We start from the raw sequence: 26,413 nt of genomic DNA on the forward strand, positions 1-26,413 counted from the left end.
GCCCTCCACATTACAATGAGCAGATCAGATTATGACACATTACAATGCCATCCAGTTCATACTGTGCCAGATTACATACTGTGCCAGATTACATACTGTGACAGATTACATACTGTGCCAGATTACATACTGTGACAGATTACATACTGTGCCAGATTACATACTGTGACAGATTACATACTGTGACAGATTACAGTACCATTATATTACACACTCCTCTCACTGAAAATGTAATGTCACACAATTCAGGCTGACCAATGGATTATAAGATATTGCTCTGCAGGCAAATCTTTCTGGGAAATTGATATGCCACTTTATAACCTGCGTCCAGTCCCCGAGTCACATCCCCCCAGCCTCTTGGCATCATAGCATTGGCACCCCTTGCACCCACTAAAGTTATGCCCATGTGCTATGGGACAGGTGTAATCGCCATCACTAGTGATGACAGCTGCTCCGTTGGCTGTAGGGTTGCAGACATCAAAATGCAAATTACTCAGAACACAGGCAGATAATCACAGAAGAATTCTAAAAGCCAAATGCATCCCGAAACGCGTCTGCATGGCAAGTGACTCAGGCCCTATGCTTGCAAAAAAACAAATTCTGCTGTGGAGACAAAGATGACGGCCCTGTCTGCTTAATTATGCAAAATTGCGGGTGCATGGCGGCTGGCTGCACGGCACGCCAGTCTGTGACTATTTGCAGTCGGCGACTGCTCCATTAGGAATTTAATTGAGCGATCGCCAGTTGCGAATAGCTGCAGCTCGGCATGCCATGCAGAATGCATTTATCGCAGCGTGATGAACGTGGCTACATCTCATCTACTGCAACACAATTACAATGCTAGAGTTAATGTTAGCGTGGTGTCAGCTTACTCTGATCCATGTTATCCTGTAAACAACAAGATTGTAACACTGTATATAACAAGTAACCACTCTCCCCTGGAAGCATGGTCCGGATGGAATAATAGTTCTACTAATTCATATAAGGAAACCACTTACTGGACTGCAGAATATTAGACAGTAACATTTTACCCTCTGGGAAGCGATAACATACAGTAATACCTTTAACTATATAAGTCACAGAAGAAAAAGCAAAGCCGGGAGATATTGTAGTAATAGGCATTATGACACATTATTGTAGTTTAGAAAGCCTGAATTATTAGAATAGATTTAAATACCGGAATTCTTCTTAGAGATTCTGTGATACTTTTCTTTTCATTGTCTCTCTTTACCCCAAACAGTGCAAATGCCTTTCCATTCACAGGCTTCCCAAACAGGTAACTGAGGAGAAAAGTTATATAGGAAAACTGACCATTAGAACACACAGACATCTCCTGTACACACAGTATATCACTGATCAATAGTACACACAGACACCTCCTGTACATATATCACTGATCACTAGTACACAGATACCTCCTGTACATATATCACTGATCACTAGATCACACAGACACCTCCTGTACATATATCACTGATCACTAGTACACACAGACACCTCCTGTACATATATCACTGATCACTAGTACACACAGACACCTCCTGTACATATATCACTGATCACTAGTACACACAGATACTTCCTGTACATATATCACTGATCACTAGGACACACAGACACCTCCTGTACATATATCACTGATCACTAGTACACAGACACATCCTGTACATATATCACTGATCACTAGTACACACAGACACCTCCTGTACATATATCACTGATCACTAGTACACACAGACACCTCCTGTACATATATCACTGATCACTAGTACACACAGTCACCTCCTGTACATATATCACTGATCACTAGAACACACAGACACCTCCTGTACATATATCACTGATCACTAGTACACAGACACATCCTGTACATATATCACTGATCACTAGATCACACAGACACCTCCTGTACATATATCACTGATCACTAGAACACACAGACACCTCCTGTACATATATCACTGATCACTAGTACACACAGACACTAGAGATGAGCGCCTGAAATTTTTCGGGTTTTGTGTTTTGGTTTTGGGTTCGGTTCGGCGGCCGTGTTTTGGGTTCGAACGCGTTTTGGCAAAACCTCACCGAATTTTTTTTGTCGGATTCGGGTGTGTTTTGGATTCGGGTGTTTTTTTCAAAAAACACTAAAAAACAGCTTAAATCATAGAATTTGGGGGTCATTTTGATCCCAAAGTATTATTAACCTCAAAAACCATAATTTACACTCATTTTCAGTCTATTCTGAATACCTCACACCTCACAATATTATTTTTAGTCCTAAAATTTGCACCGAGGTCGCTGTGTGAGTAAGATAAGCGACCCTAGTGGCCGACACAAACACCGGGCCCATCTAGGAGTGGCACTGCAGTGTCACGCAGGATGTCCCTTCCAAAAAACCCTCCCCAAACAGCACATGACGCAAAGAAAAAAAGAGGCGCAATGAGGTAGCTGTGTGAGTAAGATTAGCGACCCTAGTGGCCGACACAAACACCGGGCCCATCTAGGAGTGGCACTGCAGTGTCACGCAGGATGGCCCTTCCAAAAAACCCTCCCCAAACAGCACATGACGCAAAGAAAAAAAGAGGCGCAATGAGGTAGCTGTGTGAGTAAGATTAGCGACCCTAGTGGCCGACACAAACACCGGGCCCATCTAGGAGTGGCACTGCAGTGTCACGCAGGATGTCCCTTCCAAAAAACCCTCCCCAAACAGCACATGACGCAAAGAAAAAAAGAGGCGCAATGAGGTAGCTGTGTGAGTAAGATTAGCGACCCTAGTGGCCGACACAAACACCGGGCCCATCTAGGAGTGGCACTGCAGTGTCACGCAGGATGTCCCTTCCAAAAAACCCTCCCCAAACAGCACATGACGCAAAGAAAAAAAGAGGCGCAATGAGGTAGCTGACTGTGTGAGTAAGATTAGCGACCCTAGTGGCCGACACAAACACCGGACCCATCTAGGAGTGGCACTGCAGTGTCACGCAGGATGTCCCTTCCAAAAAACCCTCCCCAATCAGCACATGATGCAAAGAAAAAGAAAAGAAAAAAGAGGTGCAAGATGGAATTGTCCTTGGGCCCTCCCACCCACCCTTATGTTGTATAAACAAAACAGGACATGCACACTTTAACCAACCCATCATTTCAGTGACAGGGTCTGCCACACGACTGTGACTGATATGACGGGTTGGTTTGGACCCCCCCCAAAAAAGAAGCAATTAATCTCTCCTTGCACAAACTGGCTCTACAGAGGCAAGATGTCCACCTCATCTTCACCCTCCGATATATCACCGTGTCCGTGTACATCCCCCTCCTCACAGATTATCAATTCGTCCCCACTGGAATCCACCATCTCAGCTCCCTGTGTACTTTGTGGAGGCAATTGCTGCTGGTCAATGTCTCCGCGGAGGAATTGATTATAATTCATTTTAATGAACATCATCTTCTCCACATTTTCTGGATGTAACCTCGTACGCCGATTGCTGACAAGGTGAGCGGCGGCACTAAACACTCTTTCGGAGTACACACTTGTGGGAGGGCAACTTAGGTAGAATAAAGCCAGTTTGTGCAAGGGCCTCCAAATTGCCTCTTTTTCCTGCCAGTATAAGTACGGACTGTGTGACGTGCCTACTTGGATGCGGTCACTCATATAATCCTCCACCATTCTATCAATGTTGAGAGAATCATATGCAGTGACAGTAGACGACATGTCCGTAATCGTTGTCAGGTCCTTCAGTCCGGACCAGATGTCAGCATCAGCAGTCGCTCCAGACTGCCCTGCATCACCGCCAGCGGGAGGGCTCGGAATTCTGAGCCTTTTCCTCGCACCCCCAGTTGCGGGAGAATGTGAAGGAGGAGATGTTGACAGGTCGCGTTCCGCTTGACTTGACAATTTTGTCACCAGCAGGTCTTTCAACCCCAGCAGACCTGTGTCTGCCAGAAAGAGAGATCCAAGGTAGGCTTTAAATCTAGGATCGAGCACGGTGGCCAAAATGTAGTGCTCTGATTTCAACAGATTGACCACCCGTGAATCCTTGTTAAGCGAATTAAGGGCTGCATCCACAAGTCCCACATGCCTAGCGGAATCGCTCCCTTTTAGCTCCTTCTTCAATGCCTCCAGCTTCTTCTGCAAAAGCCTGATGAGGGGAATGACCTGACTCAGGCTGGCAGTGTCTGAACTGACTTCACGTGTGGCAAGTTCAAAGGGCATCAGAACCTTGCACAACGTTGAAATCATTCTCCACTGCACTTGAGACAGGTGCATTCCACCTACTATATCGTGCTCAATTGTATAGGCTTGAATGGCCTTTTGCTGCTCCTCCAACCTCTGAAGCATATAGAGGGTTGAATTCCACCTCGTTACCACTTCTTGCTTCAGATGATGGCAGGGCAGGTTCAGTAGTTTTTGGTGGTGCTCCAGTCTTCTGTACGTGGTGCCTGTACGCCGAAAGTGTCCCGCAATTTTTCTGGCCACCGACAGCATCTCTTGCACGCCCCTGTCGTTTTTTAAAAAATTCTGCACCACCAAATTCAAGGTATGTGCAAAACATGGGACGTGCTGGAATTTGCCCATATTTAATGCACACACAATATTGCTGGCGTTGTCCGATGCCACAAATCCACAGGAGAGTCCAATTGGGGTAAGCCATTCCGCGATGATCTTCCTCAGTTGCCGTAAGAGGTTTTCAGCTGTGTGCGTATTCTGGAAAGCGGTGATACAAAGCGTAGCCTGCCTAGGAAAGAGTTGGCGTTTGCGAGATGCTGCTACTGGTGCCGCCGCTGCTGTTCTTGCGGCGGGAGTCCATACATCTACCCAGTGGGCTGTCACAGTCATATAGTCCTGACCCTGCCCTGCTCCACTTGTCCACATGTCCGTGGTTAAGTGGACATTGGGTACAACTGCATTTTTTAGGACACTGGTGAGTCTTTTTCTGACGTCCGTGTACATTCTCGGTATCGCCTGCCTAGAGAAGTGGAACCTAGATGGTATTTGGTAACGGGGGCACACTGCCTCAATAAATTGTCTAGTTCCCTGTGAACTAACGGCGGATACCGGACGCACGTCTAACACCAACATAGTTGTCAAGGACTCAGTTATCCGCTTTGCAGTAGGATGACTGCTGTGATATTTCATCTTCCTCGCAAAGGACTGTTGAACAGTCAATTGCTTACTGGAAGTAGTACAAGTGGGCTTACGACTTCCCCTCTGGGATGACCATCGACTCCCAGCGGCAACAATAGCAGCGCCAGCAGCAGTAGGCGTTACACGCAAGGATGCATCGGAGGAATCCCAGGCAGGAGAGGACTCGTCAGAATTGCCAGTGACATGGCCTGCAGGACTATTGGCATTCCTGGGGAAGGAGGAAATTGACACTGAGGGAGTTGGTGGGGTGGTTTGCGTGAGCTTGGTTACAAGAGGAAGGGATTTACTGGTCAGTGGACTGCTTCCGCTGTCACCCAAAGTTTTTGAACTTGTCACTGACTTATTATGAATGCGCTGCAGGTGACGTATAAGGGAGGATGTTCCGAGGTGGTTAACGTCCTTACCCCTACTTATTACAGCTTGACAAAGGGAACACACGGCTTGACACCTGTTGTCCGCATTTCTGGTGAAATACCTCCACACCGAAGAGCTGATTTTTTTGGTATTTTCACCTGGCATGTCAACGGCCATATTCCTCCCACGGACAACAGGTGTCTCCCCGGGTGCCTGACTTAAACAAACCACCTCACCATCAGAATCCTCCTGGTCAATTTCCTCCCCAGCGCCAGCAACACCCATATCCTCCTCATCCTGGTGTACTTCAACACTGACATCTTCAATCTGACTATCAGGAACTGGACTGCGGGTGCTCCTTCCAGCACTTGCAGGGGGCGTGCAAATGGTGGAAGGCGCATGCTCTTCACGTCCAGTGTTGGGAAGGTCAGGCATCGCAACCGACACAATTGGACTCTCCTTGTGGATTTGGGATTTCAAAGAACGCACAGTTCTTTGCGGTGCTTTTGCCAGCTTGAGTCTTTTCAGTTTTCTAGCGAGAGGCTGAGTGCTTCCATCCTCATGTGAAGCTGAACCACTAGCCATGAACATAGGCCAGGGCCTCAGCCGTTCCTTGCCACTCCGTGTGGTAAATGGCATATTGGCAAGTTTACGCTTCTCCTCCGACAATTTTATTTTAGGTTTTGGAGTCCTTTTTTTACTGATATTTGGTGTTTTGGTTTTGACATGCTCTGTACTATGCCATTGGGCATCGGCCTTGGCAGACGACATTGCTGGCATTTCATCGTCTCGGCCATGACTAGTGGCAGCAGCTTCAGCACGAGGTGGAAGTGGATCTTGATCTTTCCCTAATTTTGGAACCTCAACATTTTTGTTCTCCATATTTTAATAGGCACAACTAAAAGGCACCTCAGGTAAACAATGGAGATGGATGGATTGGATACTAGTATACAATTATGGACGGGCTGCCGAGTGCCGACACAGAGGTAGCCACAGCCGTGAACTACCGCACTGTACTGTGTCTGCTGCTAATATATAGACTGGTTGATAAAGAGATAGTATACTCGTAACTAGTATGTATGTATAAAGAAAGAAAAAAAAAACACGGTTAGGTGGTATATACAATTATGGACGGGCTGCCGAGTGCCGACACAGAGGTAGCCACAGCCGTGAACTACCGCACTGTACTGTGTCTGCTACTAATATATAGACTGGTTGATAAAGAGATAGTATACTCGTAACTAGTATGTATGTATAAAGAAAGAAAAAAAAACCACGGTTAGGTGGTATATACAATTATGGACGGGCTGCCGAGTGCCGACACAGAGGTAGCCACAGCCGTGAACTACCGCACTGTACTGTGTCTGCTGCTAATATATAGACTGGTTGATAAAGAGATAGTATACTCGTAACTAGTATGTATGTATAAAGAAAGAAAAAAAAACCACGGTTAGGTGGTATATACAATTATGGACGGGCTGCCGAGTGCCGACACAGAGGTAGCCACAGCCGTGAACTACCGCACTGTACTGTGTCTGCTGCTAATATATAGACTGGTTGATAAAGAGATAGTATACTCGTAACTAGTATGTATGTATAAAGAAAGAAAGAAAAACCACGGTTAGGTGGTATATACAATTATGGACGGGCTGCCGAGTGCCGACACAGAGGTAGCCACAGCCGTGAACTACCGCACTGTACTGTGTCTGCTGCTAATATATAGACTGGTTGATAAAGAGATAGTATACTCGTAACTAGTATGTATGTATAAAGAAAGAAAAAAAAAACACGGTTAGGTGGTATATACAATTATGGACGGGCTGCCGAGTGCCGACACAGAGGTAGCCACAGCCGTGAACTACCGCACTGTACTGTGTCTGCTGCTAATATATAGACTGGTTGATAAAGAGATAGTATACTCGTAACTAGTATGTATGTATAAAGAAAGAAAAAAAAACCACGGTTAGGTGGTATATACAATTATGGACGGGCTGCCGAGTGCCGACACAGAGGTAGCCACAGCCGTGAACTACCGCACTGTACTGTGTCTGCTGCTAATATATAGACTGGTTGATAAAGAGATAGTATACTCGTAACTAGTATGTATGTATAAAGAAAGAAAAAAAAACCACGGTTAGGTGGTATATACAATTATGGACGGGCTGCCGAGTGCCGACACAGAGGTAGCCACAGCCGTGAACTACCGCACTGTACTGTGTCTGCTGCTAATATAGACTGGTTGATAAAGAGATAGTATACTACTAATATTATATATACTGGTGGTCAGGTCACTGGTCACTAGTCACACTGGCAGTGGCACTCCTGCAGCAAAAGTGTGCACTGTTTTAATATAATATTATGTACTCCTGGCTCCTGCTATAGCCTATAACTGGCACTGCAGTAGTGCTCCCCAGTCTCCCCCACAATTATAAGCTGTGTGAGCTGAGCAGTCAGACAGATATATAATATATATAGATGATGCAGCACACTGGCCTGAGCCTGAGCAGTGCACACAGATATGGTATGTGACTGACTGAGTCACTGTGTGTATCGCTTTTTTCAGGCAGAGAACGGATATATTAAATAAACTGCACTGTGTGTCTGGTGGTCACTCACTATATAATATATTATGTACTCCTGGCTCCTGCTATAACCTATAACTGGCACTGCAGTAGTGCTCCCCAGTCTCCCCCACAATTATAAGCTGTGTGAGCTGAGCAGTCAGACAGATAATCAGATATATATAATATTATATATAGATAATAGATGATGCAGCACACTGGCCTGAGCCTGAGCAGTGCACACAGATATGGTATGTGACTGAGTCACTGTGTGCTGTGTATCGCTTTTTTCAGGCAGAGAACGGATTATAAATAAAACTGGTGGTCACTATCAGCAAAACTCTGCACTGTACTGAGTACTCCTAATGCTCCCCAAAATTAGTAAATCAAGTGTCTCTCTAATCTATTCTAAACGGAGAGGACGCCAGCCACGTCCTCTCCCTATCAATCTCAATGCACGTGTGAAAATGGCGGCGACGCGCGGCTCCTTATATAGAATCCGAGTCTCGCGATAGAATCCGAGCCTCGCGAGAGTCCGACAGCGTCATGATGACGTTCGGGCGCGCTCGGGTTAACCGAGCAAGGCGGGAAGATCCGAGTCGCTCGGACCCGTGAAAAAAAACATGAAGTTCGTGCGGGTTCGGATTCAGAGAAACCGAACCCGCTCATCTCTAACAGACACCTCATGTACATATATCACTGATCACTAGGACACACAGACACCTCCTGTACATATATCACTGATCACTAGGACACACAGACACCTCCTGTACATATATCACTGGTCACTAGTACACACAGAAACCTCCTGTACATATATCACTGATCACTAGTACACACAGACACCTCCTGTACATATATCACTGATCACTAGTACACAGACACCTCCTGTACATATATCACTGATCACTAGTACACACAGACACCTCCTGTACATATATCACGGATCACTAGTACACACAGACACCTCCTGTACATATATCACTGATCACTAGTACACACAGACACCTCCTGTACATATATCACTGATCACTAGGACACACAGACACCTCCTGTACATATATCACTGATCACTAGTACACACAGACACCTCCTGTACTTATATCACTGATCACTAGTACACACAGACACCTCCTGTACATATATCACTGATCACTAGTACACACAGTCACCTCCTGTACATATATCACTGATCACTAGGACACACAGACACCTCCTGTACATATATCACTGATCACTAGGACACACAGACACCTCCTGTACATATATCACTGATCACTAGTACACACAGATACCTCCTGTACATATATCACTGATCACTAGCACACAGACACCTCCTGTACATTTATTACTGATCACTAGGACACACAGATACCTCCTGTACATATATCACTGGTCACTAGTACACACAGAAACCTCCTGTACATATATCACTGATCACTAGTACACACAGACACCTCCTGTACATATATCACTGATCACTAGTACACAGACACCTCCTGTACATATATCACTGATCACTAGTACACACAGACACCTCCTGTACATATATCACTGATCACTAGTACACACAGACACCTCCTGTACATATATCACTGATCACTAGTACACAGACACCTCCTGTACATATATCACTGATCACTAGTACACACAGACACCTCCTGTACATATATCACTGATCACTAGTACACACAGACACCTCCTGTACATATATCACTGATCACTAGTACACACAGACACCTCCTGTACATATATCACTGATCACTAGTACACAGACACCTCCTCTACATATATCACTGATCACTAGTACACACAGACACCTCCTGTACATATATCACTGGTCACTAGTACACACAGAAACCTCCTGTACATATATCACTGATCACTAGTACACACAGACACCTCCTGTACATATATCACTGATCACTAGTACACAGACACCTCCTGTACATATATCACTGATCACTAGTACACACAGACACCTCCTGTACATATATCACTGATCACTAGTACACACAGACACCTCCTGTACATATATCACTGATCACTAGTACACACAGACACCTCCTGTACATATATCACTGATCACTAGGACACACAGACACCTCCTGTACATATATCACTGATCACTAGTACACACAGACACCTCCTGTACTTATATCACTGATCACTAGTACACACAGACACCTCCTGTACATATATCACTGATCACTAGTACACACAGACACCTCCTGTACATATATCACTGATCACTAGTACACACAGACACCTCCTGTACATATATCACTGATCACTAGGACACACAGACACCTCCTGTACATATATCACTGATCACTAGTACACACAGATACCTCCTGTACATATATCACTGATCACTAGTACACACAGACACCTCCTGTACATATATCACTGATCACTAGGACACACAGACACCTCCTGTACATATATCACTGATCACTAGTACACACAGATACCTCCTGTACATATATCACTGATCACTAGTACACACAGATACCTCCTGTACATATATCACTGATCACTAGGACACACAGACACCTCCTGTACATATATCACTGATCACTAGTACACACAGATACCTCCTGTACATATATCACTGATCACTAGTACACACAGACACCTCCTGTACATTTATTACTGATCACTAGGACACACAGATACCTCCTGTACATATATCACTAATCACTAGTACACACAGACACCTCCTGTACATATATCACTGATCACTAGTGCACACAGACACCTCCTGTACATATATCACTGATCACTAGGACACACAGACACCTCCTGTACATATATCACTGATCACTAGAGCACACATACACTGCCTGTACATATATCACTGATCACTAGATCACACAGATACCTCCTGCACATTTAACCCTGATCAATAGTACACACAGACACCTCCTGTACATATATCACTGATCACTAGGACACACAGATACCTCCTGTACATATGTCACTGATCACTAGGACACACAGACACCTCCTGTACATATATCACTGATCACTAGTACACACAGATACCTCCTGTACATATATCACTGATCACTAGTACACAGACACCTCCTGTACATTTATTACTGATCACTAGGACACACAGATACCTCCTGTACATATATCACTGATCACTAGTACACACAGACACCTCCTGTACATATATCACTGATCACTAGTACACACAGACACCTCCTGTCAATATATCACTGATCACTAGTACACACAGACACCTCCTGTACATATATTACTGATCACTAGTACACACAGATACCTCCTGTACATATATCACTGATCACTAGAGCGCACAGATACCTCCTGTACATATATCACTGATCACTAGGACACACAGACACCTCCTGTACTTATATCACTGATCACTAGTACACACAGACACCTCCTGTACTTATATCACTGATCACTAGGACACACAGACACCTCACGTACATATATCACTGATCAATAGAGCACACAGACACCTCCTGTACATATATCACTGATCACTAGTACACAGACACATCCTGTACATATATCACTGATCACTAGAACACACAGACACCTCCTGTACATATATCACTGATCACTAGGACACACAGACACCTCCTGTACATATATCACTGATCAATAGAGCACACAGACACCTCCTGTACATATATCACTGATCACTAGTACACACAGAGACCTCCTGTACATATATCACTGATCACTAGGACACACAGACACCTCCTGTACATATATCACTGATCAATAGAGCACACAGACACCTCCTGTACATATATCACTGATCACTAGTACACACAGACACCTCCTGTACATATATCACTGATCACTAGTACACAGACACCTCCTGTACATTTATTACTGATCACTAGGACACACAGATACCTCCTGCACATATAACCCTGATCAATAGTACACACAGACACCTCCTGTACATATATCACTGATCACTAGGACACACAGATACCTCCTGTACATTTATTACTGATCACTAGGACACACAGATACCTCCTGTACATATATCACTAATCACTAGTACACACAGACACCTCCTGTACATATATCACTGATCACTAGTGCACACAGACACCTCCTGTACATATATCACTGATCACTAGGACACACAGACACCTCCTGTACATATATCACTGATCACTAGAGCACACATACACTGCCTGTACATATATCACTGATCACTAGATCACACAGATACCTCCTGCACATATAACCCTGATCAATAGTACACACAGACACCTCCTGTACATATATCACTGATCACTATGACACACAGATACCTCCTGTACATATGTCACTGATCACTAGGACACACAGACACCTCCTGTACATATATCACTTATCACTAGTACACACAGATACCTCCTGTACATATATCACTGATCACTAGTACACAGACACCTCCTGTACATTTATTACTGATCACTAGGACACACAGATACCTCCTGTACATATATCACTGATCACTAGTACACACAGACACCTCCTGTACATATATCACTGATCACTAGTACACACAGACACCTCCTGTCAATATATCACTGATCACTAGTACACACAGACACCTCCTGTACATATATTACTGATCACTAGTACACACAGATACCTCCTGTACATATATCACTGATCACTAGAGCACACAGATACCTCCTGTACATATATCACTGATCACTAGGACACACAGACACCTCCTGTACTTATATCACTGATCACTAGTACACACAGACACCTCCTGTACTTATATCACTGATCACTAGGACACACAGACACCTCACGTACAAATATCACTGATCAATAGAGCACACAGACACCTCCTGTACATATATCACTGATCACTAGTACACAGACACATCCTGTACATATATCACTGATCACTAGAACACACAGACACCTCCTGTACATATATCACTGATCACTAGGACACACAGACACCTCCTGTACATATATCACTGATCAATAGAGCACACAGACACCTCCTGTACATATATCACTGATCACTAGTACACACAGAGACCTCCTGTACATATATCACTGATCACTAGGACACACAGACACCTCCTGTACATATATCACTGATCAATAGAGCACACAGACACCTCCTGTACATATATCACTGATCACTAGTACACACAGACACCTCCTGTACATATATCACTGACCACTAGAACACAGACACCTCCTGTACATATATCACTGATCACTAGTACACACAGACACCTCCTGTACATGTATCACTGATCACTAGGACACACAGACACCTCCTGTACATATATCACTGATCACTAGATCACACAGACACCTCCTGTACATATATCACTGATCACTAGAGCACATAGACACCTCCTGTACATATATCACTGATCACTAGGACACACAGACAACTCCTGTACATATATCACTGATCACTAGTACACACAGTCACCTCCTGTACATATATCAGTGATCACTAGTACACACAGACATCTCCTGTACATATATCACTGATCACTAGTACACACAGTCACCTCCTGTACATATATCAGTGGTCACTAGTACACACAGACATCTCCTGTACATATATCACTGATCACTAGTGCACACAGACATCTCATGTACATATATCACTGATCACTAGAGCACACAGACACCTCCTGTACATATATCACTGATCACTAGTGCACACAGACATCTCCTGTACATATATCACTGATCACTAGGACACACAGACACCTCCTGTACATATATCACTGATCACTAGTACACACAGATACCTCCTGTACATATATCACTGATCACTAGTGCACACAGACATCTCCTGTACATATATCACTGATCACTAGTACACACAGACACCTCCTGTACATATATCACTGATCACTAGTACACTCAGACACCTCCTGTACATATATCACTGATCACTAGTGCACACAGACATCTCCTGTACATATATCACTGATCACTAGTGCACACAGACACCTCCTGTACTTATATAAGTGATCACCACATCACACAGACAAATTACATTCAAATAATTGTACTACATGAATAATGTTGACTCACTGTGCAGAGATTTTTACTTTTAGTTCTGTATCGTCCAAGTAAAAAACATTTTGAGTTTTTTCAAGCTTAATCTCAAAACTTGGCAGTACTGAGGTAGAGAAAGAAAACGTGATGTTAGTATTATCCTAGTTTTCTTTGGATGATGATTATTAAAAGGCAGCGCTTCAGTTAATTATTGTATATCAAAAAAGTAACAGACAACGGGCCTAATTTAATTTCAGACCTGATCGCCGCTGTGTGTTTTTGCACAGCAGCCGATCATGTCTGAATGGCGCATGCCAGACAGCCGACTGCCATCTCAGCCCTGCAATCACCTCTGCCTGACTGACAGGCAGAGGCGGTCGCTGGGCGGAGGGGAGCGGGTCGCCGGCATTTGGCCGCCATTTTAGGGGCGCCGTCCGGGCAACGCAGGTGTGCCCAGATTATGCGGGGAGAGGGCAGTGGCGGATGCGTGACATCACATGCAGCCGCTGCGACCCGGACAGCGACGAATAGCTCCCTGCCAGCGTGCAGGAGCTGCCCTGGTAGAGAGCTACTCGTCAGGTACAAAAGCATCGCTGCTGTGTGATGCTATTGTACTTGTGCGGTGGGGCAGAGCCAGACATGCGGGGCGGACTAGGGTCCCCCTCCCCCCCCCCGCATGTCTGAGTAACTGATCGTAGCCGTACAAAATTTTGCACGGCTACGATCAAGTCTGAATTACGCACAATGTGTTTGTAGCAGCAATTTGAAAGGTGATAACCTATCAATCATCAATGATAATAGTGGCATATTTATAATGGGTGCAGTGTGTGTGTGTGTGTGTGTGTGTGTGTGTGTGTGTGTGTGTGTGTGGTGCAAATGGGGCCCTGAGTCTAGGAGGGGCCCACATCGCACACGCTGCACCCATTTTTGGAACACTTACCCCTCCAGAGTCCCGTGCCGATGTCAGCAGCGCTGTTAAAACTCTGTGAAAATGGCACAGCGGCTATTTTCACGGAGATCTGCGCATGAGTAGTAGAGTCTGAGCCTTCCAGTGCTCAGACTCTCAGTGCTGCCTGCAGATAGGAGGGGGGCCGAACGGATGAGGCTGCACACGGGCCTCCTCCTCTCTTATAGAGATTATTAAATAAAAACTTCTAGTTATTCAAGGTAGATGGAGAAAGGTCACTGGATTGGTGATTCTCATTTGTACAGACAGACCATTCTTATCTCACTAACAAATCTTTTAAAAACTAAGGGGTCTATTTATCACCATCCGTCTCTGATGATGCAGATGACAGGTGATAAACTCAAGCAAACTCGCACTTCGATAATTGAGTACATTGAATGGATGTATCAATTATCGCATGCAGAGACAGAGCTTTTCGTAAAAAACACCCCGATGTCCTGCTGCGCTAGTGCCACCACCGACAAAAAGCACCTCCTCCCCCGGATTTTATACTTACCTGTCCCAGGAACCGGTGTTCGCTGCTCCAGTAGGCTTCCAGACGCCGGGTCCTCCTTCTGTGCTGTGACTCCCGGTGCTGCAAAGTGAGCTGCCGCTTTGCAGCGTCACTTTACTGCAAAGGGGTCACAACGCAGCATATGGAGGACCCGACGCTCGGCGGCGCTCACCGAAGCACCGATCCTCGGCACCCCGGTCGGGTAAGTATGTTTTTTTAATTTATTTATTTATTTTTTGACACTGTGATCAGCTTGGGCGTCCATCGGACACACAGAGCTGATCACTGAAGCTGGGTCCCTGCACAGCTTTCTCTGCCATGGTATGGGTCATTAGGTCCACCACTATTGGTCAACATGCATTAGATCGACATGGTCACTATGTCGACATGGTCATTAGTTCGACATGAACAAGGTCGACATGGAAAAAGGTCGACATGAGCTTTTTTTCTGTTTTTGGTCTCGTTTTCTTCATAAAGTGACGGGTAATCCCAATTAGTGCACCGTGTCCCCTCGCAGGGTTCGCACTTCGGGCAAGGTGCCGAGCGTAATCGTAGTATGCGTGGATCGTAAAGTATGAAAAAGTAAAAAAAAATTAAAAGAAAAACTCTTTTCCTAATGACCATGGCAACCAATAGTAGTCGACCTAATGACTGTTGACCTAAGTGTGGTCGACCTAATGACATTATCCCCTCTGCCAGGGGCAGAGTAAGCTGGGCAAAAGGCTGCACATCGCAGTGCTGCCCTGTGAATTCACCTGAGCTGGCAAAATTATCACAGGGCAGCACTGCAGTGTTTTTTTTTTTAGTAAATGTGGCCACATCGCATTTTCCATTATAAGTATGGGGAATGCGATGTGTGTTACTAAAAAATTGACAATTAAAGGGTTTGGAGCAGTTTTTCATGAAAACTGCTCGAAATGAATCAACTCAAATTAATCAACTCCAAATTAACTGCTCCAATGAATACATTGGAGTGATACTTAAATAATGTGAAAAACACCTTTTTACATCATTTTAGTAAATATAATGTTAATAAAAAGGCCCCTAAATAATCTAAATTAAATAAATCTGGTGTGTATATATATATATATATATATATATATATATATATATATACATACACACACACAGTGTATATAGGCATTTCCACTGCAGCCACTGGTGCTTATGCCCTCAGAAGGATCTCTCCGTGCCTTTGACCCTTTAGGGAACATGTTTGGCAAGTGATCACCACTAGGGATCATTCCATCTTTTACTCAATTGTGTAGTTCCACCACTTTACCTAAATGCAGCCCTCCTAGCCGATGGAGTCTGTAGCTACTTTTTTCTTTGACCTTATTGATCCGGGTGGAAACTATGGTTACCCTCCTATTTTTATACTTAGATATTACCCTTGAGGAAGTCCTTTGTAAGAAGAAATGCGTAGGCTTGTAAACGTGATTGGACGCATTGTCTGCATTGAGAGATTCCACCACGGAGCTCACATTCTAGGGTGGTGGGTTGCATATCATTACTCCTGTTTCGGTGCAGCATTGGTTCCATACAAAACACCTCTTTTTTATGATGTGAGATCAAAATCTTTATATTGTCAGAGCCGTAACTAAGGGGGGGCTAGGGGGGCATGTGACCTGGGCGCCGGATTGGAGGGGGCGCCGCAATGCTTACACCCCCTCCGAGTCCCGATACGCACAGGTCCCTTCGCAGGAGCAGCACAAAGCAGTCCAGTCTGTGTGTGATGAAACTGAAAATAAACTACAGCTCCAAGAAGCCCTTGCTGCGGGAGCTGTAGTTTACTTTCAGTTTCTTCTATGCTGACTGTCGTGTGCTGCCTGTTGTGCCCTAAGATGGGGCACATGGAACAAGTTACCCCAGCCCCCTCTGCTGCCTTTGATAATCGCAGCAGTGCACTATTGCACTGCTGAGCTGGAAACATGAATGGTCCGAAAAGGGGGCGGAGCTACACGGCACTTTACTCAGTGCCAGGCCAGCCAGCACCATCGAAGAGAGGAGGGGAGAGGAGCAGCAGCAGCAGCACACACCGAAGCCTAAATAGTGAGTGTGACACTGTATGTGTGTGCAACTACTATATGTGTGTGTGTATGAATGTGTTGTGCATGTGTGTGACTGTATGTGAATAGGTGTGTCACTACATATCTGTATGCGTGCTTGTGTGTCACTGTATGTATGTATGTATAATGTATGTATGTATGTGTGACTATGTATGTATACAGGACAGTGTGTGACTATGTACGTGAGTGAATTTAATGTATGCGTGCGTGTTTAGATGTGTGACAGTATGTATGTGTGTGATTTTACATATGTATCAATGTATGGGGTATTATTTCCTTGTTAACTTAATCTGTAGCCCAAATGTCTAACTAAGGGGGTCATTCCGAGTTGATCGCACGTAGCAATCAACTAGACACCGCCTATGGGGGAGTATTTTTTAGCATAGCAGGGTTGTGATCACTTGTGCAGCCCTGCTATGCTAAAAAAGTTTTGTGTAAAATAAGACCAGCCCTAGACCTACTTACCCTGTGCGAGGGATCTAGCGATGAAGGTACCGGAATTGACATCACACATCCTCCCTCCAAACGCCTGGATACACCTGTGTTCGGATCTCCACGTCTGGGAAACGGTGAGTTGACACCCCGGAACGCCTTCCTCCTGTCAATCTTCTTGCGGTCGCCGCTGCGACCGCTTTCTTAGTATGCAGCGTCGCTGCCCGGAGACTGCCATCACCAGGCAATGACGCGCCTGCACAGTGCGGCCGCCGCACACGCGCAGTTCTGAACCATTTGCACCGCTGCAATGAACCGCAGCGTGCAAACGGGTCGAAAATGACCCCCTGAGTCCAGCTAAATGTCTAGAAAAGAAGCTATATAGCAGCTACCAGCCCTTTGCTCTCATGGAGTATATATGGGTTGGGGTTACGTGGCCGGTGCACGGTCAGCATACCGACTCCAGGATCCCGGCCACCAGAATGCCGTCAGGGGTGAGTGTAAAAAAGCCCCTTGTGGGCTCGCTGCGCTCGCCACAGGTTCTATTCCCACTCTATGGGTGTCGTGGACACCAATGAGTGGAAATAGCCCGTTAGCTGGTACTGGCTGATGGCATTGTCAGTCTTCGCACAGAGTTACACGTGGTGGTGGTGGGTTGGTTGTCTGTGCGTGTGTGTGTGTGTGTGTGTGTGTGTGTGTGTGCGTGTGTGTGTGTGTGGCGCCGGATTACTGTTTTGCCCCGGGTGACAAGAATCCTAGTTTATTATTGTACATACATTTTATTGAATATCATGAATAAATATCAGATGTTCTATTAATTGAAGGCCTTTGGTGTCATATTTTGTGTGTCTGGTCTGGTGTGAGGGTATCTTCCAGATAAATACTCGGCTTAGTTTAATCAAGCGTTGGCTTAAAAGTTCCACCCAACAACGGTCCCAGGCTGGGATTCAATTCAAGTCCTGCAAGAACACATTTGAACACTTGGACACTTGTCTTTATGGACTTCTTTATGGACAATTATATTTTTTGATATCCACCGTGAGGTGCTCTCTCGAAGCGCGAGAAAGAGGGTTTTTTTCTATCTATCTATCTATTTATCTATCTATTTATCTATCTATCTATCTATCTATCTATCTATCTATCTATCTATCTATCTATCTATCTATCTATCTATCTATCTATCTATCTATCTATCTATCTATCTAATCAAACAGGCAAACAAATAATGAGATAGATTGACTACCCTTTGTGGAATTAATGCAATTGAGAGAAGGTATAAACTATTTAATCTGACTGATACAGTACTTTGATCTTTATTACTCTAGTTATACCATGTAAAGTACATCATCACACAACATACCGTATTCCTTCACTTCAAAGTGTGTGACGTAATTCTGCATATCTGTGCCATCATACTTTGCTGATATGGTCCATTCTCCCAAACTGTCAAAAAAAAGGTATATAGTTTACCACATCCGAGTAACACTCTATTTAATGGATTTCAGTTTATTACAGTTTTAAAAATACAAGTATATTGTAAATCTGATATATCCATATTACGGTATTACTGCTTTGGGGGGTGATCATGAGTTGTGAGCAAAGCCACTGCAGGTACTGTAGTGTAGATGAAAGAATTAGATGTCAGATGGGCATGTCCAAACTCAAATCTAAATGGCCGTGTTAAAATACGTCTGTCCAGTATTTGTGGGCTACATGCAAAAGCAGCCTGTATTTACCCTGCATGCAGAAAATAGGATTTTAATACCTACCGGTAAATCCTTTTCTCTTAGTCCGTAGAGGATGCTGGGGTCACATCAAGAATCATGGGGTATAGACGGGATCCGCAGGAGACATGGGCACTTTAAGACTTTCAAAGGGTGTGAACTGGCTCCTCCCTCTATGCCCCTCCTCCAGACTCCAGTTTAAGGAACTGTGCACAGGGAGACGGACATTTTGAAGAAAGGATTTATTGTTAAACCACGGTGAGCATTATGGTATCCGGACTCCAGGTCGACAACAAAAAGGTCGACACACCTTAGGTCGACGCCAATTGGTCGACACACCTTATGTCGACATGGACACAAGGTTGCCATGGACAAAAGGTCGACAAGAAGAAGGTCGACATGGAAAAAGGTTGACATGAGTTTTTCACAATTTTTTTCATTTTTGGAACCTTTTCATACTTAACGATCATAGAAACATAGAAACATTGAAACATAGAATTTGTCGGCAGATAAGAACCACTTGGCCCATCTAGTCTGCCCCTTTTTTTTTTATCTCTAACCTTAATTGATCCTTATTTCTTTGTAAGGATATCCTTATGTCTATCCCATGCATGTTTAAATTTCTCTACTGTCTTAGCCTCTACCACCTCCGATGGGAGGCTATTCCACTTGTCCACTACCCTTTCTGTGAAGTAATTTTTCCGCAAATTTCCCCTGAACCTCCCCCCCTCCAGTCTCAGTGCATGTCCTCGTGTCCTATTGCTTCTCTTCATTTGGAGAATGTTTCCCTCCTGGACTTTGTTAAAACCCTTGATATATTTGAAAGTTTCTATCATGTCCCCCCTTTCCCTTCTCTGCTCCAAACTATACATATTGAGATTTCTTAGTCTTTCTGGGTATGTTTTGTGATGTAGGCCATGCACCATTTTAGTTGCCCTTCTTTGTACAGTTTCTAATGTATTAATATCCTTTTGAAGATATGGCCTCCAGAATTGAACACAGTATTCTAGATGAGGCCGTACCAATGACCTATACAGTGGCATTATTACTTCTTTCTTTCTGCTGCTGATTCCTCTCCCAATGCTGCCAAGCATTTGACTAGGCTTCCTCATTGCTTTGTTACATTGCTTACCTGCCTTTAAGTCATCTGAAATAGTGACTCCTAGATCCCTTTCCTCCTCAGTAGTTTCCAGTATGGTGCCATTAATACTATATTTAGCCTTTGGATTTTTGAGACCCAAGTGCATGATTTTGCATTTTTTGGCATTAAACTGTAATTGCCACACTCTTGACCATTCCTCTAGTCTATCTAGATCCTCAATCATTTGTTTTACCCCACCTGGTGTGTCTACCCTGTTGCATACCTTTGTGTCATCTGCAAACAGGCATACTTACCCTTTAATGCCATTTGCAATGTCACCAATAAAGATATTAAAAAGCACTGGTCCAAGTACAGATCCCTGGGGTACTCCACTGGTAACATTTCCCTCCTGTGAATGCACTCCATTTACCACAACTCTCTGTTTTCTATCCTTCAACCAATATCTTATCCATTCAATAATCCTAATATCCAATCCCAAACTTTCAAGTTTATTTAGCAGTCTGCGATGTGGAACAGTGTCAAAAGCCTTACTAAAGTCTAGATAAGCTATATCCATGGCTCCACCTTTATCCATCACTTTAGTCACACAGTCAAAAAAGTCAATAAGATTTGTTTGACATGATCTCCCCCCAGTGAATCCATGCTGTATGGGATCCTGTAAATTGCCGGATTTGAGATAATCTACAACTCTTTCTTTTAAGAGTGTTTCCATCAATTTCCCTACTACTGATGTAAGACTCACTGGTCTGTAGTGGTTTGCCTCTTCCTTGCTTCCACTTTTGTGCAGTGGGACTACGTTTGCTCTTTTCCAGTCCTCTAGAATTACTCCTGTAGCTAATGACTGGTTGAATAAATCTGTCAATGGTGGTACCAGCACCTCTTTAAGTTCTTTTAGTATCCTTGGATGTATCCCATCTGGCCCCATAGATTTGTCCACTTTCAGCTTTGAGAGTTCTGTTAGGACCTTCTCCTCTGTAAATGTACTTGTGTCATTTTCCTGAATATCCCTGAAACTTAACTGTGGCCCCTTCCCCTCTCTTTCAGTAGTAAATACTGAGCAAAAATAATTATTAAGATGATCTGCTATTAAATTGTCTCCCTCAACAAGACTCCCAGTGTCTGTCTTTAGTTTTATTATTCCGCCTTTTGTTTTTCTCCTTTCGCTTATATACCTAAAAAAAGTTTTGCCTCCTTTACCCACTGACTGGGCCATTTTCTCCTCAGCTTGTGCCTTTGTACATCTGATTACCTTCTTAGTATCCTTCTGTCTAACAAGATATATCTCTTTGTCTTCATTATTTTGTGTCTGCTTATATTTCCTAAAAGCCATCTTTTTTGCTTTCACAATATTTGCTACTTCTTTTGCAAACCACACTGGCTTCCTTTTCCTTGTGTTTTTCCTAACACTTTTGATACAAAGGTCTGTTACCTTTAATATTGCACATTTTAATGTTTCCCACCTCTCCTGCACGGCTTCCAAGTTCCTCCACTCTACCAAAGAATCGCTTACACATTTTCCCATCCCTACAAAATCAGCCTTCCTAAAATCCAACACCTTTGTTTTTGTATGGGATGAGTCAGTCTCTGTCTTTATGCTGAACCATACTGCTTGATGATCACTGGATCCCAGGTTTTCATCCACTTTTACGTCCGATATTCTGTCTCCATTTGTAAGTATTAAGTCTAATATAGCGTATTTCCGAGTGGGCTCCCTCACCAATTGGTGGAGGGATGCTCCCTGAAGGGAATTTAAAATGTCCCTACTTCTAGTGGAACTAGCAACAGACACTTCCCAGTTTACATCAGGAAGATTAAAGTCTCCCATGATTATTACCTCTCCTTTTAATGCCATTTTAGTTATGTCCTGCAATAGGTACTTGTCGAGTTCCTCTTCCTGACCTGGTGGCCTGTATATCACGCCAATACGAATACTCGACTTTTCCCCTGTTTCTATGGTCACCCAAAGGGCCTCAGTTTTTTCTTCAATACTTTGTATTAATGTAGTATTTATGCATTTATTTACATACATTGCTACCCCTCCTCCGATTTTTCCAATTCTGTTCTTCCTAAATAAAGTATATCCCGGTATAGCTATGTCCCAGTCATGATTTTCATTGTACCATGACTCTGTAATTGCCACAATGTCTAGATCATCCCTTGTCATTATTGCAATTAGTTCTGGGATTTTATTTCCTAAGATCCTAGCAGTTGCACACATAGCTTTTAGAGTTTTGTTTGTACTTTTCCTGTTCCTACGTGGACTACGATTGGAACGGTAATCTGTGCTGAGCGAAGGCACCATGCCCGAAGTGCGAGGGGACGCTGTGCACTAATTGGGGTTCCCGGTCACTCTACGAAGAAAACGACACCAAAATAACATAAAAAACTCACGTCGACATTTTCCCATGTCGACCTTGTTCCTGTCGACCGTTTGTCAATGTCGACCTTTTTTCCATGTCGACCTAAGGTGGGTCGACCAATTGGTATCGACCTAAGGTGTATCGACCTTTTTGTTGTCGACCTGGAGTCCCAGACCCAGCATTATACCAGCTCACACCTCAAGCATGCCGCAGAACGTGGCATTTAATAGAACACCAGCCAACGGCATGCAGAATATGCAGCAAAATGCTGACAAAAATCGTAACACAACCTGTGTGTAACCACAACCAATAACTGCAGATACAGTATGCACTGGGACGGGTGCCGAGTATCCTCTACGGACTAAGAGAAATGGATTTACCGGTAGGTATTAAAATCCTGTTTTCTCATCAAGAACCATTGTGTTTATACCAAAGCTCTAGAACAGGTGGGAGAGTGCGGATGACTCTGCAGCACCGATTGACCAAACATGAGGTCCTCATCAGCCAGGGTATCAAACTTGTAGAACTTCGCAAATGTGTTTGAACCCGACCAAGTAGCTGCTCGGCAAAGTTGCAATGCTGAGACCCCCCGGGCAGCCGCCCAGGATGAGCCCACCTTCCTACTGGAATGGGCCTTCACCGACGTCGGTAACGGCAATCCAGCCGTAGTATGAGCGTGCTGAATCGTACCTCTGATCCAAAGCGCAATAGTCTGCTTGGAAGCAGGACACCCAATCCTGTTAGGAGCATACAGGACAAACAAGACTCTGTTTTCCGTATTCCAGCTGTTCTAGTGACGTAAATCTTCCAAGCCCTAACCACATCTAGAGAATTTGAATCAGTGAACGTTTCAGTAACTACTGGCACCACAATAGGTTGGTTTATGTGGAAAGATGAAACCACCTTTGGAAGAAAATGTTGACGAGTTCTCAACTCTGCCCTATCTTCATGGAAGATCAGGTAAGGGCTCTTGTGAGACAAGGCCCCCAACTCAGACACCCGCCGTGCGGATGCCAATGCCAAAAGCATCACCACTTTCCAAGTGAGAAACTTCAACTCTATCTCTTGTAGAGGCTCAAACCAATCCGATTGAAGGAACTGCAATCCCACATTAAGGTCCCATGGTGCCACTGGAGGCACAAATGGAGGCTGGATGTGCAGAACCCCTTTCACAAGGGTCTGAACCTCTGGAAGAGAGGCCAATTGTTTTTGGAAGAATACTGACAAGGCCGAAATCTGGACCTTGATTGACCCCAATCTAAGGCCCGCCTCCACACCAGCTTGCAGAAAATGGAGAAAACGTCCCAACTGATACTCTTCCATAGGAGCCTTCTTGGATTTACAACAAGACACATATTTTCTCCAAATACGGTGGTTATGTTTCAACGTTACTCCTTTCCTGGCCTGAATAAGGGTATGGATGACTTCCTTGGCAATACCCTTACGGGCTAGGATCCGGCGCTCAACAGCCATGCCGTCAAACGTAGCTGCGGTAAGTCTTGATACACGCACGGCCCCTGCTGCAGCAGGTCCTCGCGAAGAGGAAGAGGCAGAGGATCTTCTATGAGAAACTCCTAAAGATCTTGGTACCAAGCCCTCCTTGGCCAGTCTGGGGCAATGAAGATTGCTCGAACTCTTGTTCTCCCTATGATCCTGAGCACTTTTGGGATCAGCGGAAGTGAAGGGAAGACATACACCAATCGGAACACCCACTGGGCCACTAGCGCATCCACTGCTATTGCTTGAGGGTCTCTCAACCTGGAACAATATTTCTGAAGCTTCTTGTTGAGACGAGATGTCATCATGTCTACTTGAGGAACTCCCCAAAGACTTGTCACCTCTGCGAAGACTTCTTGATGGAGGCCCCACTCTCCTGGATGGAGATCGTGTCTGCCGAGTAAGTCTGCTTCCCAGTTGTCTACTCCCGGAATGAAAATTGCCGACAGAGCCTTTACATGTATTTCTGCCCAGAGGAGGATCTTCGTCACCTCTGCCATTGCCGCTCTACTTTTCGTTCCGCCCTGCCTGTTTATGTACGCGACTGCTGTTACATTGTCCGACTGGATCTGCACGGAATGATCTTGAAGACGATGTACCGCTTGTTGAAGGCCGTTGTAAATGGCTCTCAATTTCAGCACATTTATGTGAAGGCAGGCTTCCTGACTTGACCATTTTCCTTGGAAGCTTTCCCCCTGAGTGACAGCTCCCCAGCCTCGGAGACTTGTATCCGTGGTGATAATGTCGGTATTATCTTAGACCGCAAAGCTATACCCCTGAGTACACAATTACCGTTGAACGCTATGGCCGCTAGACTACGTGCACGTGCTACGCACCTTGCACGCTATTTGCGTACAGAGTCCTGCACGTGGTACGCACTTGGCGTACGCACACTGCGCTGAGTGTACGGAGTACACACAGCGAGCGCACACACACAGTTGATGACCTTTAAACCTTGTTAATGATACAATGTAATGATATGCTTATACTTTAAACCTTTGGCAGCAAAGTACTGCAATGATGTTATACCTTTAAACCTTAAGTAGCACTGGCGATACAAAGTATCCGCAGTGCGTACACCTTAACAATGCTTATACACCTTAAACAGGTTAAACTACTTTAAAGCCCATGCAGGAAAGTGAAAACACAACACTGTTTGTAGTTGAAACCACAGGGTTTTAAGGCCTCCGTGGATTGATTCCAAAAGATAAAACAATACAATTTATACACTACAGGCTAACAAGTAAATCTAAACAAAATAATGGCTGCAGAGAATGTACGTACGTGAGAATATTCGCAAGCGCAACCCGAATCCGGTCCTCCGCTGCTCATACAGATAGCGTTTAGAGTCTTCTGACCGGCCAGGCAACAATGGTCCTTTTATACACAACATGCATACACAATACAATGGTCACTGTAATCTCATTGTTCATTGGACACAGAGATATGTCACCACATTACAGCAAAGGTCATAGGTGGATTTGAAAAGGTGGGCGATGTCCCTTCCAACTGCTCTTGTGGGTGGTATCCTCCGGATTCCCGCCGCATATGTAATTTACAGTAAATACAGTTAATGTTCATAATCTACTTTTGTACATAACTATACACAGGAGCAAGGAGCAAGCGATTTTTCTCTAACTAACACCGGAATGTTACCCTCAAAATACCCTACAGCTGGATA

The 26,413-nt window shown here is 44.4% G+C and overlaps 1 protein-coding gene across 1 annotated transcript in view; it reads right to left on the reverse strand.

The window, feature by feature from the left end:
- Positions 1-26,413, reverse strand: part of LOC134936128 (complement C3-like) — a 613,812-nt gene that overhangs the window by 448,659 nt on the left and 138,740 nt on the right. Inside the window, exons 6-8 of the mRNA XM_063931045.1 lie at positions 19,410-19,492; positions 14,125-14,212; positions 1,178-1,280 (exon numbers count right to left, since the gene is read on the reverse strand). Coding sequence (XP_063787115.1) covers positions 1,178-1,280; positions 14,125-14,212; positions 19,410-19,492 — 274 coding nt within the window. The remainder of the gene's footprint in view (positions 1-1,177; positions 1,281-14,124; positions 14,213-19,409; positions 19,493-26,413) is intronic.

The sequence above is a fragment of the Pseudophryne corroboree genome, chromosome 6 (genome assembly GCF_028390025.1).
Source record: "Pseudophryne corroboree isolate aPseCor3 chromosome 6, aPseCor3.hap2, whole genome shotgun sequence".
In the NCBI taxonomy this organism is placed as follows: Eukaryota; Metazoa; Chordata; class Amphibia; order Anura; family Myobatrachidae; genus Pseudophryne; species Pseudophryne corroboree.